Source organism: Ananas comosus, linkage group 10 (genome assembly GCF_001540865.1).
Source record: "Ananas comosus cultivar F153 linkage group 10, ASM154086v1, whole genome shotgun sequence".
NCBI lineage: Eukaryota > Viridiplantae > Streptophyta > Magnoliopsida > Poales > Bromeliaceae > Ananas > Ananas comosus.
The window spans coordinates 1,500,051-1,513,899 of record NC_033630.1 but is presented as its reverse complement, the minus strand read 5'-3'; the positions used below and the strand labels follow the sequence as shown (position 1 = coordinate 1,513,899).

The 13,849-nt window shown below is 39.1% G+C and overlaps 3 protein-coding genes across 6 annotated transcripts; 1 reads left to right on the top strand and 2 right to left on the bottom strand.

The window, feature by feature from the left end:
* On the top strand, positions 6-3,036 carry LOC109716446. 4 transcript variants are annotated; one of them, XM_020241904.1, is made up of 3 exons: positions 6-221; positions 1,100-2,022; positions 2,549-3,036. In XM_020241904.1, exons 2-3 carry the CDS (start codon positions 1,160-1,162, stop codon positions 2,709-2,711), a joined length of 1,026 nt encoding a protein of 341 aa, XP_020097493.1. In that variant the 5' UTR covers positions 6-221; positions 1,100-1,159; the 3' UTR covers positions 2,712-3,036. The 4 variants fall into 4 exon arrangements, with proteins under 4 accessions (XP_020097493.1, XP_020097491.1, XP_020097490.1 ...); XM_020241902.1 differs by having other exon boundaries at positions 6-252; XM_020241901.1 differs by having other exon boundaries at positions 6-454.
* Positions 3,130-7,285, bottom strand: LOC109716445 (F-box/LRR-repeat protein At4g29420). Its single transcript, XM_020241900.1, has 3 exons — positions 7,080-7,285; positions 4,998-5,337; positions 3,130-4,225 (listed from the first exon to the last, which is right to left on the bottom strand). Exons 1-3 carry the CDS (start codon positions 7,188-7,190, stop codon positions 3,351-3,353), a joined length of 1,326 nt encoding a protein of 441 aa, XP_020097489.1. The 5' UTR covers positions 7,191-7,285; the 3' UTR covers positions 3,130-3,350.
* Positions 8,815-11,442, bottom strand: LOC109716735 (probable protein phosphatase 2C 12). Its single transcript, XM_020242292.1, has 5 exons — positions 11,189-11,442; positions 10,249-10,587; positions 10,017-10,134; positions 9,694-9,917; positions 8,815-9,223 (listed from the first exon to the last, which is right to left on the bottom strand). The coding sequence occupies exons 1-5, from the start codon at positions 11,363-11,365 to the stop codon at positions 9,014-9,016; spliced, it is 1,068 nt and encodes a 355-aa protein (XP_020097881.1). The 5' UTR covers positions 11,366-11,442; the 3' UTR covers positions 8,815-9,013.

The following is a 13,849-nucleotide window of genomic DNA, read 5'->3' as shown; positions in this document are numbered from 1 at the left end:
CGTGGTGCACGGAGTGCAAGCAATAGTGTCCATCAAAACCCTGCATCCCGTGTCGCCGCCGCAAAAGGGAAGCTTCTCGGCCCCGCGGCGGCGCCGGCGCCGGCGCCGCGCGGGGCGGCGGCTGCGGTTGCGGTTGAAAAGACGGTAGAGAAAGAGAGAGAGAGGTTGCGCGTCGGGGGCGTCCCGCGTTTCGCGACGCGGAAGAGGTTTTGGCGATTTAGGTTTCAACTCCTCCCTAATTACGGCAAAGAGGTTGTTCCTTCGTAGCACCATATCTCGTCCCAAACTGGGGCCATTAAACCCCATCAACACAACAAATCCCCTCTCTCGTTTTTATCTCCTTGAGCGAGCTCAGAAGAGGGAAAAGGGAACGAGAATCAATCCCCCCCTCCCCGAAAAAAAAATCTCTTTTTGGATATTATCATTGTGGATTTACAGCTCAATCGACCTCGAGGTATGTAAAAACCTCTTATTTTCTGATTTAGTCGATGCTTAATTGCGAAAAATTGGATTTTTCCGGTGGCCGATTGAAGTAATTAAAGTAAAAGAAAGAAAAATCTCAGCTTGATGGTTATTTAGGTGATTAGCACATTTTTCCCATGAATATTTATGATATGAGCTAACTATTTTCCTTTGCAGTTTATAATTTCAATTCCTTCTTAGATGATGACTAAGTCCTGAAATTGATATTTTCTGTAGTTTTTAATGTATATTTAAATAAGAAGAAAGCAGTGGTGACACTTTGCTTTTGAATTGTATTGAATGGTTTCTTCACTCTTCTTGTTGATTAATGGAAAAAAAATATCAGCTTATTATCCTAATGTTTCATACGAGTTTTTGGCTATTGAGATGTAGTTTTCCTTGTTACCCTGCACATTTAATGTTTGTACAGTTGTGATATGATCAAATCTTCTTTGCTTCGTTATGCTCCGCAATCTAGCTGTATACATATTCTGTATGATGATTTCTCAACCAAGTTCTAACTTGAGATGACCGCGATTGTTCTGCTAAACAGAACAAGAACTATGCATTTGATATTCTCTTTAATTCAAGTGTGACATGCTTTTGATATTTAACATTCTCTTTATGTTCGGCACAGATCATTGGAAATTGATGCGGTAATATTGAAAACCAGAGTCTTAATTTCCGGCACATATTTATGGACTCTTTACACGGTCATGCGAGTATTGGACATGAGAAGCCACATCTTGAGTCTGGAGCAAACCAGGATAATAATAATGAAGACAAATTGGAAAATGGTCCCAAGTTCGGAAAAGAACCATCTTGGTCCTCTTCATCTTCTTCAGATAGTTCAATAGACGAAGATTTCTTCCAAATCGACGCAGTCGACAGTAGCAAACTGATTACAGCAAAAGATGAGAAGCCCCTACAAAGTGGAGAAAATTCTCAGTTACGGGAACCGGCGGTCGAATCGACCACAAAACTAAATCCTGAATCAGATAAGTTTGTTAAGTTTGAAACGAATCAGTTCCCTTCGGGTCAATCTACAGGGAAATGCAATGTCCCTGATCCCAATAGGATCCCTGCATCAATTTTCACAAGCAGCAAGGGTGGTACACCCATGGAATGGAGCGTGACCTCGAATGAATCGTTGTTTAGCATCCATATTGGGAAGTCGGGAGACCTCACCAGTTTCTGCAATAGCAATTTGGATAATTTTTCCTCCGTTGCTGCGCTAGCCAGTCCAAGTCCGGTGAAAGATGTGAATTCAGGATCAGTTTTGAAGAAGCCGGGTGCAGCTGAAGAAGTAAAAGGCGATGCCATGAAGGATGTTCTAAAGGCAACTGCAGATGGAAGTGCGGTTAAGGAGAAACACACCATTTCGGGGATTTATCATTCTAATAGCACTTCTAGTATCTCCGAGGGGAGTGTTTTAAAGGCGACTGGAGAAGAAACTGATGCTAGGGAGAAGCCCTCCATTTCAGGGGCTCCTCATTCTGATAGCACTTCTAGGATCTCTGAGGGCAGTGTTACTAGCTATCGATCTTTTGCCTTTCCAATGTATGATCTCCTTGCATCCTTCTTTTACAATGCAGTGATATCAATAGAGCTGCAATTATTATCAGAAAAGCACATGCATTGTGTCTGGTCAAGTATTTCGTATGAACATTGACTAGGTTCATTGCACCTACTTCGCTGGTTACAACCCTGCTGTCTTAATATCATGATATTTATTTATAAGAACATATTGATTACTCTTCTATGTTGCATATCTTATGGTTCTATTTGGGGATAGTTTCGGGGCTTATTTGATCTTACAGTTTCTTACTACAGCAGAAGCAGAATTAGAAGCTTCAAATTGAAGCTTCTCTCTTCCAGCTCTAAAAGCTCTTTTTAACATTGTGCCACATCAAAAGGTCCAAACTACTTACTAGCTTCTCTCTTCTGGTTTTCAAGAGCAAAAAAATCCTAGAGTAAAAAAGCTAGTTTAGAAGTTTGGCCAAACAGGCACTTAAAAGAGGAAATCGCTTTTATCTTTTTCGAACATTCGTCCGATTTTTGACAATGATTACTCGGTTATATACAGATTGACGATGGAAGGGAGAAGCGGGTCACAGAAGAACGAATCATCAGTGCACCAACAGGCGCAAGCGGAGCAGCCGCAGCAATCTCCTCCACCGACAGAGCCTCCGATATCAGGTTTTAGGAAGTGGTTTCCTTGCTTCTCCTGTTGCCCTTTCTGCTGCTGAATGTGAGATGCTAGCAACTTCTCTGCTGCTTCCAGTGTTGTAAATTTTCTGTAACTAACCTATAGGTTGATAGGTGATCTTATATAGGTCGCTGGTTAACTCGTAAGCTTCTTGTCCATTAAAACAATTCGTATGGCCTGGTTCTTTGTGGTTATCACTTCTTCTGATCCCTAAACAATTGTGATCTAGTACAGGAGATGGAGAACCTCTCACCAACCTTTTTGTTTTGTTTTTTTCCTTTTTTTTTTCATTGTAATTATTTGGCGTCTCTGGAAGGGAGTGGGTATTGAAATATGGAAAAATTCACACTAGTGTTGATTAATGGTGCAATATTAAGAAGAGACTAGCAATCTCAGAAGCACATCAGCAAAGTGAAGAGCCGCAATATTAACTTACGGATCCAACATAAGAACAAGAGTAATAGAAAGGATTAAGTTTACACCAAATGATATGTAGTTTTGCATGTTTTAAGCTATCCACTGCTATATTACATTACACCCAAGTAGAACCCACCTCCTTTTGTCCAAACACTGATCAAACTAGCTGGTAATACTACATACGCACAACAACAAAAGAAAAGGTATTTCACAAAGAAAACCTAACCAATTTGACCTACGTGTTGCTGGAACATCAAGCATATCACAAGGTATTTCGATTTGGTTTCTTTCGGGTGCCCCATTTCCACCTGACCATCGGGAAATCGCTAGCACACTTTGTGACGATTTGTTCCCTAGCTGCGGCTTCGGAAGAGTCGAAGAAAAGAATGGTCACTTCACATAACGGTCCGCACAAGCTCAAGAAAAGGGCCATGAATTTAATGTCGAAATCCGACGGTTCAAGATGCACTGTTAGTTTCTTCAGACACCTCGAATATCCAGTGCTAGTTAAAATATTGCAAGGCTTTTGCAATTCAAACCACGCCTCGGGGCCCACCGTAAGTTCATCCAGATGGGGAAAATTCCTAAGTAGATCGCTTAAAGAGAGGGCTTCATATAATTCATCAGTTCTGGTTCTCCTCGGGATCTCGATTTCCAGTCTTTTTAAACTCTGGCTGCCCCCAAACATGCGCGCAAGGCCAGGTATACCAAACGATTCAATCCTCAGATTACGCAGGCTGAGGCACTTCTCGGCTCCAACGATGGTGGCACTAGGTTTTACAATAATAAGGTTGAGGTCAGAAAGTGATGGAGTCTCGAGAATGAGTATCTTCGGTTCCACGCTCGTGAACTCGAGCTCGACCAAGTTGGGTGCAACTATAGTCGAGTTGAGCGGGATGCTGGAAATGGTCCAGCGGCACTTTTTTAGTTGAGGGAGATGGAGTTTGGGCTCTTTAAGGCCCCCGACCCCAATTAGGTTAAGGACTTGGAGGGAAGGGAAACACTCATTCAGCCTGTCGATGTTCTCGTCATCGAGTCTGATGAATTCCAGTGTTAGACTGGTCAGTTTCGGCATACATCTAAGGCCGTTGACCGATAGCCACGCATTTCTCACCTCCAATTCAACAAGGTTGTTACCTGCAGAAAATGAATAATTAGTCAATAAAGATAGCACGGGATCAAATTATCGACAACAATAATAAAGAAAACACTCTTTTCAAATCCCATAATGTGAAAACGAACAAGTTACAGAAGATGCTATGTGTAGAATGAAAGCATGTCTCGTCCTTAAAAGGCAACTCAGTATGTATATTTTCATTCGTCGTCAACATCGAATTCATCTTTTCTACAGGTGAAATTGCTTGTTCTTTCTTGTGTGTATATAGGAATACAAAAGACTTGGACTCTATTGTCGAAGTTACCGAATAGAAGCTAAAATCAAATTAGGAGAAGAATCTACGGATCCTAAACACCAGATTTATCATCTCAAACCATGCACCTCAAACTGTACACATTCTAGTGCATAAAAAAAAGGATTTCTACTTCTCATTCTCCAGTACAGCTCAGAACCATATTTAAAATCTGAACTGCGTGAGCTTTTACGCAAGAGTCTTAATATTCTAGTAATAACAGAGCAGTTGAAGCAGAGCCATAGTTGCTGATATTGATGTAGTTCGCGCAACACACGTATTCCCTCACACTGCAAAACTCGACAAGATGATTTTGCCCAAAAAAAAACTATAAAAAATAATGCCACCACACATGCTGTTACTGTTAGTTCACTCTAGAATGTTAAAGGGAAAAAAATAAATTCCCAACCCTTTGCAGATTCATGTAGTGGATGAGAATCCGATCAGATGAAATCGAAGGGGGAGAGGGATCCAGATGAGATGATGAAAGCAGTTCTTACAGAGAAGGGAGATGACGGCGAGGGCGTCGGAGCGGCGCCAGCAGGACTGGGCCCAGTAGTCGGAGAGGGCGAGGGAGCGGAGGCGGGGGGCAAGCGGGGGGAGGCAGCGGGAGAGGAAGTCGGCGGCGGCGAGGTGGAGGTCGTCGGCGTCGGAGTCGAGGTCGGCGTCGTCCCAGGAGGAGGAGGGGGGGTCGACGGCGAGGGAGAGGCGGAGGAGGGAGGGGGCGAGGAGGGAGACGAGGTTGAGGGCGAGGGTTTTGAAGGGGAGGGCGGAGGCGGAGGTGGAGGCGGAGCCGGCGGCGGCGGAGGGGGAGCAGCGGAGGCGGACGGAGGGGACGTGGTAGGAGAGCGAGCGGAGGGCGCGGCAGGCCAGCCGGCACCGGGCCAGGTCGCCCGCGTCGCCCAGCCGGCCCAGTATCTCCAGCACCACCGCCGACGGCAGCTCCTCCATCGCTCTTCGGTCGGCGTGTGGTGTAAACGCGAGCTTTTTTTTTTTTCGTCCGCTCCCCGGATGGGAGGACGGGGAGCGAGATAATCCCGCGCTGTGGAAAGAGTTCGGAGAAAAAAAGAGGACTCGCTCACTTTGGGCTGGGGATGTGTGATTAGGAATGTCAATCATGGGTATGGACATCCAAAATATTATCCGAATCCAAACTCGAATGGGTCGGGTTTATTCGAGCTAAACGGGTATGGATTCGATTATGGATATAAAAAATAAAAATCCGACAGATATGGATACGGGTATAAATTTTGTATTTACCCGACCCGAACCAGAACCCGACCCGAACCCGACCCGAACCAGAATAAATTATATATATGCATACTTTATTTTTATTTATTTATATAATATATAAAATATTTAATAATTTTTATCTCTTAGATCTTCATTCAACGATATGGATTTTTAGTACCCATCGGGTCCGGGTCCGGATTCGAGTTTCGAATTTTTGGTCGGGTACGGATATAAATATGGATTTTTAAAACCCGCCGGATTCGGGTACGGATACGGATTTTAATTTGGTTTTCAAATTCAGGTTCGGATTTTTAAAAATCCGACAAGAACCCGACCGTTGACATCCCTATGTATGATCTTCCTTCTATATAACAGCTTGACTTCGTCGTCCATCTCTAAATAAAAAAATTAAAAAAAATTATAATGAAACAGATGAAGCTTAGCCCTTATTAGGATCACAATTTAATTGGTTGGGAATACAAAGGCATTGTGTCTATTTTTCAAAATTTTTAAAAAACTAATTTTGTATCATTGAATATCTTATTTCTACATTCAAACAAAAAAAAAATATAGTCTATATTTTTTTAATTTATTTAAAAATAATGATTGGGATTTGGTAGATGAGGATTATAAATCAAGAATGAATGTCTTATTCAAACTTCAAAGTTAGAATATCTGGTCAGTGAATATGTTAGTCTATCTATGAACTCATAATTTTCGGTCACACAAGAACACCTTACAACGCACTCGAGCCCATTACCCAAGAATAGAACTCCTATTTAGGGATGCAAATGGATCCGGGTTGGTGGAGCTCCGCCCCGATCCGCCCCGAATGGGGTGGTAAATGGGAACAAAAAATATAGAAAAATATAACCCGCTCCGAATCCGTCCCGATCCGCCAAGTAAATGAAGCGGAAGGTGGGAGACTCTTTTCTTCCTTCAATCTACCCCGATCCGTTAAAAATCCGCTCCCACCCCGCTCCCGCCCCGAATGGAGCGGTAAGTGGGAGCCAAAAATAAAATAAAAAATAACCCGCCCCGAATCCGTCCCGTCCAGATAAGAAATAGAGCGGGAGGTGGGGAAACTCTCCCGCCCCCGGATTCGCCCCGTCCAGATAAGAAATAAAGCGGGAGGTGGAAAAACTCTCCCGCCTCCGGATCCGCCCCGTTTGCATCCCTACTCCTATTTGAAGTGCATGTAGTTGAGTTCGATTCCCCCACGTCCCAGAACGCCTCCGGATGGAATATCACTGGACTAAGACTAAAGATGTCTGTGTACCTGGTAGAGTCTTGGTAGTTGATATATTTTATCCGTACCATAACAAAAAATGGGTAGAAAAAANGACGTGGTAGGAGAGCGAGCGGAGGGCGCGGCAGGCCAGCCGGCACCGGGCCAGGTCGCCCGCGTCGCCCAGCCGGCCCAGTATCTCCAGCACCACCGCCGACGGCAGCTCCTCCATCGCTCTTCGGTCGGCGTGTGGTGTAAACGCGAGCTTTTTTTTTTTTCGTCCGCTCCCCGGATGGGAGGACGTGGAGCGAGATAATCCCGCGCTGTGGAAAGAGTTCGGACAAAAAAGAGGACTCGATCACTTTGGGGTGGGGATGTGTGAATGTGTGATTAGGGAGGTCAATGGATATGGATACCCGAAATATTATCTGAATCCAAATTCGAATGGGAGTTTATCCGAGCTAAACGGGTATGAATTCAATTATGGGTATAGAAAATAAAAATCCGATAGATATGGATACGGGTATGAATTTTGTATTTATCCGACCCGAATCCGAACCCAAACTCGAATAAATTATATATATACATACTTTATTTTTATTTATTTATATAATATATAAAATATTTAATAATTTTTATCCCTTAGATCTTCATTCAACGGTATGAATTTTTAGAACCCATCGGGTCCGGGTTCGGGTTTCGGGTTTTTGGTCCGGTACGGATATGGATATGAATTTTTAAAACCCGTCGGGTTCGGATACGGATACGAATTTTAATTTGGTTTTCAGGTTCGGGTTCGAATTTTTAAAAATTCGACCCGAACCCGACCCGTTGACATCCCTATGTATGATCTTCCTTCTATATAACAGCTTGACTTCGTGGTCCATCTCTAAATAAAAGAATAAAAAAAAATTATAATGAAACAGATGAAGCTTAGCCCTTATTAGGATCACAATTTAATTGGTTGGGAATACGAAGGCATCGTGTCTATATTTCAAAATTTTAAAAAAACTAATTTTGTATTATTGAATATCTTATTTCTACATTCAAACAAAAAAAAAAATGTAGTCTATATTTTTTTAATTTATTTAAAAATAATGCTTGGGATTTGGTAGATGAGGATTATAAATCAAGAATGAATGTCTTATTCAAACTTCAAAGTTAGAATATACTGGTCAGTGAATATGTTAGTCTATCTATGAACTCATAATTTTCGGTGACACAAGAACACCTTCCAACGCACTCGAGCCCATTACCCAAGAATAGAACTCCTATTTGAAATGCATGTAGTTGAGTTCGATTCCCCCACGTCCCAGAACGCCTCCGGATGGAATATCACTGGACTACGACTAAAGATGTCTGTGTACCTGGTAGAGTCTTGGTAGTTGATATATTTTATCCGTACCATAACAAAAAATGGGTAGAAAAAAATAGATCGGATTTGAATATGTACTTAAGTTAATAATATACCCATCGAAAGACACTTAATCTATAAGATCTATTGAAATTAATCTCTCAACTTTAAATTTTTTTATTTGCTATCTGGTATTTCACCGGATCCGGATCTGAGTCTAGGTCTGAATTTGAAAACTCTTCTAGACCCTACTCATTCGAGTCGGGTTCAAGTCGATTATGGGTATAAAGTATTCAAACCCATACCACAAACTTTAATGGATAATTTTTTTACTCGTATACTATCCATTTTTTATCGGGTCTGGATAAGGTCCAAATCAAGTGTGAAATATCGAATATTTTGAACAGCTTTAGACTACCAGTGGTTTCGAAAAAGAAGACTCGAAGGCTTAAAATTATATTCATTTTAGATATGTGATCATTATCTACTAAATTCTACTTGCTATCATGAACAACTCAATCTTTCCATCTTTAACTAGGAAAAAAAAAGTTCTTCATACACATATATAATATATTAAGAACAAAACCTTGGAGGATCCTAGCAACAGCATGCATGCTGCTTCTCCCAACCCTATATATACCAACATGGAGATCATTCCAAAGTACTAAAAGGAGAACAACAATTGCCTTATTCAAATCCTTTTAGGCCTTCTTTGATGATTTTAGAATTAATTGTTGCTTCTTATCCTGAAGAAAGAGGCAAGCAACAGAGCAATCATCTACTCTTGATGAAGGGAATTTGCTCTTCCACGCGCGCGTAGCTGCTTCCACCACTGCTTCTGATGCCTCCTCTTTCCTTCCTGTTGACCACACTATTGATACCACTTCTTCATTGCTTAATACATCCCACACCTGCAATTCGCATGCATATCATAAAACGAAATCAGATGAGGAAAATTTCACCAGAGACTTGTATACAATCGCTCTTTTATCGATGGTCGGTCATCTATAATTCTAAAACTTGAGAGAAGATATCCCAAACAATAAGCGAATTTCAATCAGCCTACCACCGATTCGGTCCTTGGCACTGTCACGTGTCTTAGAAATTCTCGGTCTTACCTCTCTTCTTTAGAATGTTTTAGGAGCATCAGACTCATCTGGCTTTCACTCGATTTACATTTGTTTGAAGGATGGCTGAAATAAGGGATAGGAGGCTGACCAAAATTTTCAGATAGTTCTTAATTTTAACTTTGAAAGTTCGAACTTTTATCAGTTATTTTGAGAGAAAAAAATTCGAACTTTTATCTGTTGAAGTACAATAGTTAAGGAGGGTTCTATCACATAAATATATTTGCAAGAAGATGTTCGTCAAGAATATATACCCCATCAGTAGCTAGGACGATGAAAAGATCTTTGCTTGTTAGCCGGTGATAGGAGACCTCAGGGACGGAGATCACACCGTAGTGTTTGAGCCCGAAATCGCCAAAAGAACGGGCCATGGCGAGGCCTGGGTAGTTCTCGTCGGGCAGCCACACCCGCTGGATGTGCGGCTCGTCCTTTAGTGCGAAAATCCGCCCATGGCTCTTCCTTATTCTGTCTGCCTCCTCTGCATGTCAGAATTAGAACCAATTATAGTTAATATTTAAGCTCACAAACTTTTAAGTCCACACATTTAGCATAGAAAGTGTACAAAAAGAAGGCTTACTCGGTATGCTAGGCTTTAAGTCAGTTGTTACTTGTATGGCCTGAAGCTGACCATCTTGTGAGATTGTTCCCATAACTGCTCTCGAATCCCCGAGGTTGGCGATGATCAAATCCTTACCCTGTTATCAGAATGTGAATTAGATAATACCAGATAAGAGATCTCGGATTTCAATTTACCGATCTATCCTTAACAAAAATAGCATTCTGTCAACATCATTTTCCCTATAATTTACCTGCTTAATGATGGTTACTGCCGTAGTGCCACTAAAGGAGCAATCCAAGTTATTCTGGAGCTTGAGTTCTTTATCCATGGCTCTGAAAGCATTGGTGCAGGCCTGTTTCCACTCATCAAACATCTCTGGAGAAGAGAGAGGAGACGGAGCTTCTTCGCATGAACTGCTAGAGTTACAATTGCCGAATCCGTAGTCGTCGTTGTCGGAGAGGACGATGGCGTTGCGCTCGCTAAGGAGCAAAGATGGAAGGTAATCTCTAACTAGTTTGCTCACTATGTGCCCAGACCTCCCATGGCCATCAAAGACCCCACAAAACACCCCATCCTCCATACCATAACCCTTCAATTAGTAAACAAAAAAAAACAAAAAAAAACAAAACAAAAAAAAAGTTAGCCCTTATCTCTCAAAATCTTGTTGCTTATTGTTTCAACAATCACAGATGATCTTCCTACAGTAACAATTTTGATCTGTTATTCATGGAGCAAGCAAAATCTTTCTTTTCCTATGATGGGTTTTCTAGAAAATAATAAGAACATATAATCCTCATCAGAAAGAGGAAGAAAAAGTGAATAGCACTTTAGACACAATCAAAGAAAGTTCTAGAAATATACTTTTCTATCATAAGAACATACATATTGACCCATCAGAATGGTTGCAAAATAATCATTCTTTTCCCAATTGAATTGTGCAAAGATCAAAAATGAAATCTGCAGTTTTGGATCCAATTACAGATCAACATGCAATTAACTAGCCATTTCTTAATGAGATTCATAATCAACTCATATTGGATGGAGCCAAAAAATAAAACCAAACAAGGTAGGCAATCTTATTAGTTGCAGTTTTGATCCAAATAAAGGTTCAAAAGGTTTCCAAGAAAAAAAAAAAAAAAAAAGGAAAGAAATTGGTCTAAGATTTTGTGATGTTCATTTCATCAGCATACCTGGCAGAGGATGGCAGCATCTTGGTTTGGCCCTTTCTTTCCCTGCTGAGAGAAGAGGGAAGCAATTCTCCTCACCCCTTCCTCATCAGAACATAGATCCTCCTCCTCCATCACATATACTATGTTCCCATCACACTCCTCCTTCTCCAAGTGCTCAGTAGAGATACAGATCCCCATGCCCCTTCTCCACACACAAAAACACACACACACACACACACACACGCACACACGCACACAGAGAGAGAGAGAGAGAGAGAGAGAGAGAGAGAGAGAGGATGCTTAGTGTTCACCCACCTAGAACCTTTGGTGGTTGCACCATGAGTTCATTAAAGGTAGCGTTTGGTTGGGGAACAAGGGGGGAATAAGCCCTCGTTCCTCCTTTTGTTCCCAAACGCTACGTTTGGTTTCCGGAAACAGTAGTTTTCAGAAATCTGGAACTAGCTGGTATAAGGTTGGAACTGCTGTTCCACCCGTTTTCTGGAACAAGCCTGTTCCTTGATGAGAACAAGATTAATTAAAATTTAAATTTAATTTTAATGGCACTAAATTATTAATTAATCTAATTAATATATTTAAATTATTATTTATTATTTTAATAATTAAATAATTAAATAATTTATTATTTATAATTAATTATGAATAATTAGATAATTATTATTATTAATTTATTATTTATAATTAATTATTAATAATTAATAATATTTATTAATTTTTTAGTAATAATTATTAATAATTATTAATAATTAATAATAATCTATATTATTATTAATATATTATTTATAATTAATTATTAATAATTAATTTTTATTTATTTTTAAGTAATATTTTTATGTTAATTAATTACATAATATAATTTTAATTTCAAATTATAACGCTTATTCCTCTTGTTCCAATCTAATCATCCAAACATTATTTACTTTATTTCTAGGAACAACCCAATTTTCATCCAAACGCAAAATTGGTCTAGTTCCTGCTTATACCTGAACTTGTACTTATCCCTAGAACTAGTAATTCTTACTTATACCCGAACCAAACGCAGCCTTTAAGTATATCTATGGCCCAAAGAAAAAACAAAGTTGTGCACACTTATCTGAATTATATAGAACATTTTGGATCGATTATTTAATCTTTTAAAATTTTATTTTTACTATTTAAATTTTTAATTTATTGAATTTGAAATAATCAAACAATAACTTGACTTTAAAATTAAAATTTATTATTTATTTTTATAAATTTAGTTTGTATATTTTATATAATTTTCGTAATTATAAATTTTAAAGTCAAATTATTGTTGGCTGATTCGTATCAAATAAATTAAAAGATTTACTGATCAAATCAAAATTTTGAAAGATTACTCGGTAAGTTCAGTAAGTTTTTACCAAAAAAAAAATTAACAACCCAAAAAAAGAAAAAAAAAAAAAAAACAATGAGTGGCTGCTCAAAAAACCAATTTGTTTAATCCCATGGTCTCACCCCCAGAGGAGCAGTAAAAGGACAAAATAAAGTTCACCTTAAGCTGCAAATAGACAGATGGCCTAACCTTAACATTATTTATATCATTAAAAAATACAACTAATTGGGATTTAATGGCTTTTCGTGGACCTGAGGATGTATTTAAATTTTGCTTCAAAGGACATAGAGATGAAGAGCGGTTGTTATTATTCTGGGATAGATATATGGTTTTTATTATATTAGTTTTCTGATTAACCTGGTGTGAGAGCAAATTCTAACTTTTTTTTATTTTAAAAAAAAATTATATATTATATTCTCAGATTCATCATTAATGCATATAAACTTAGATCTTCAGCCTTTCCCTAATTAATTACTTTTTTTTCTCACTGATATAAGTTAACTGATCTACAATATACGCATAAATGATAGCATTAAAGCTATTTCTAAATTAGACTCATAATTTGGGTAATAATTTATGTCTGATTAGTTGAATTTGGATAACAATCTATTAGCAATATATGATGATTAGTTCGTCAGGAGCAACTCTTTCCTTGGGATAAAGCTATATAGTAAAATATTTTTTTTTGAGAGATAGATAGTATGCTATTCGTTTCGTTTATTTTATTTAGAAATAAACTTAACTAAAAATATGAGTCAATTAGGATTCGAACTTGAGACCTCGGGTACCAACTATCCAGTCTTTTGTCACTTGCATTAGGGACGGTTGGTATCCGCTAATTATATGAGAAGCACGAAAGGGATGCCCGAGCGAGCAAGAAGCATCAATACGCAAGTTTTATTAATTATCCCGAAAAATGAAATACAAGAATTTCAAAACTAGCCAACCCTAGCCCATAGGTCTTGGGTGACCATTTTCATATATTCAAATCCTTCTAAAGTTAATCTACAAAATTTTCGCATAGAGTGGTAATTAGTCATTTGAGCCGACTCAATCATGTGCAATCAAATCCTAAATCTATCCCCGTTGAAAAATATCAAGCAAGTTGTGCAAACTATACGATGAACCATAGGTTTTGCCATTACATTTTTAATGATACATTAATGACCTGTGAATTTGGAGAGTTGCTCAACCACAAAGCACATAGATAAAACCATATCTCAATCACAAAGCAAATGGATAAAACCAAAAAAAAACGAAGAAAAAAAAAAAGAGAATAAGTAAATACTAAAAGGGAGCAAAGTGGGTTG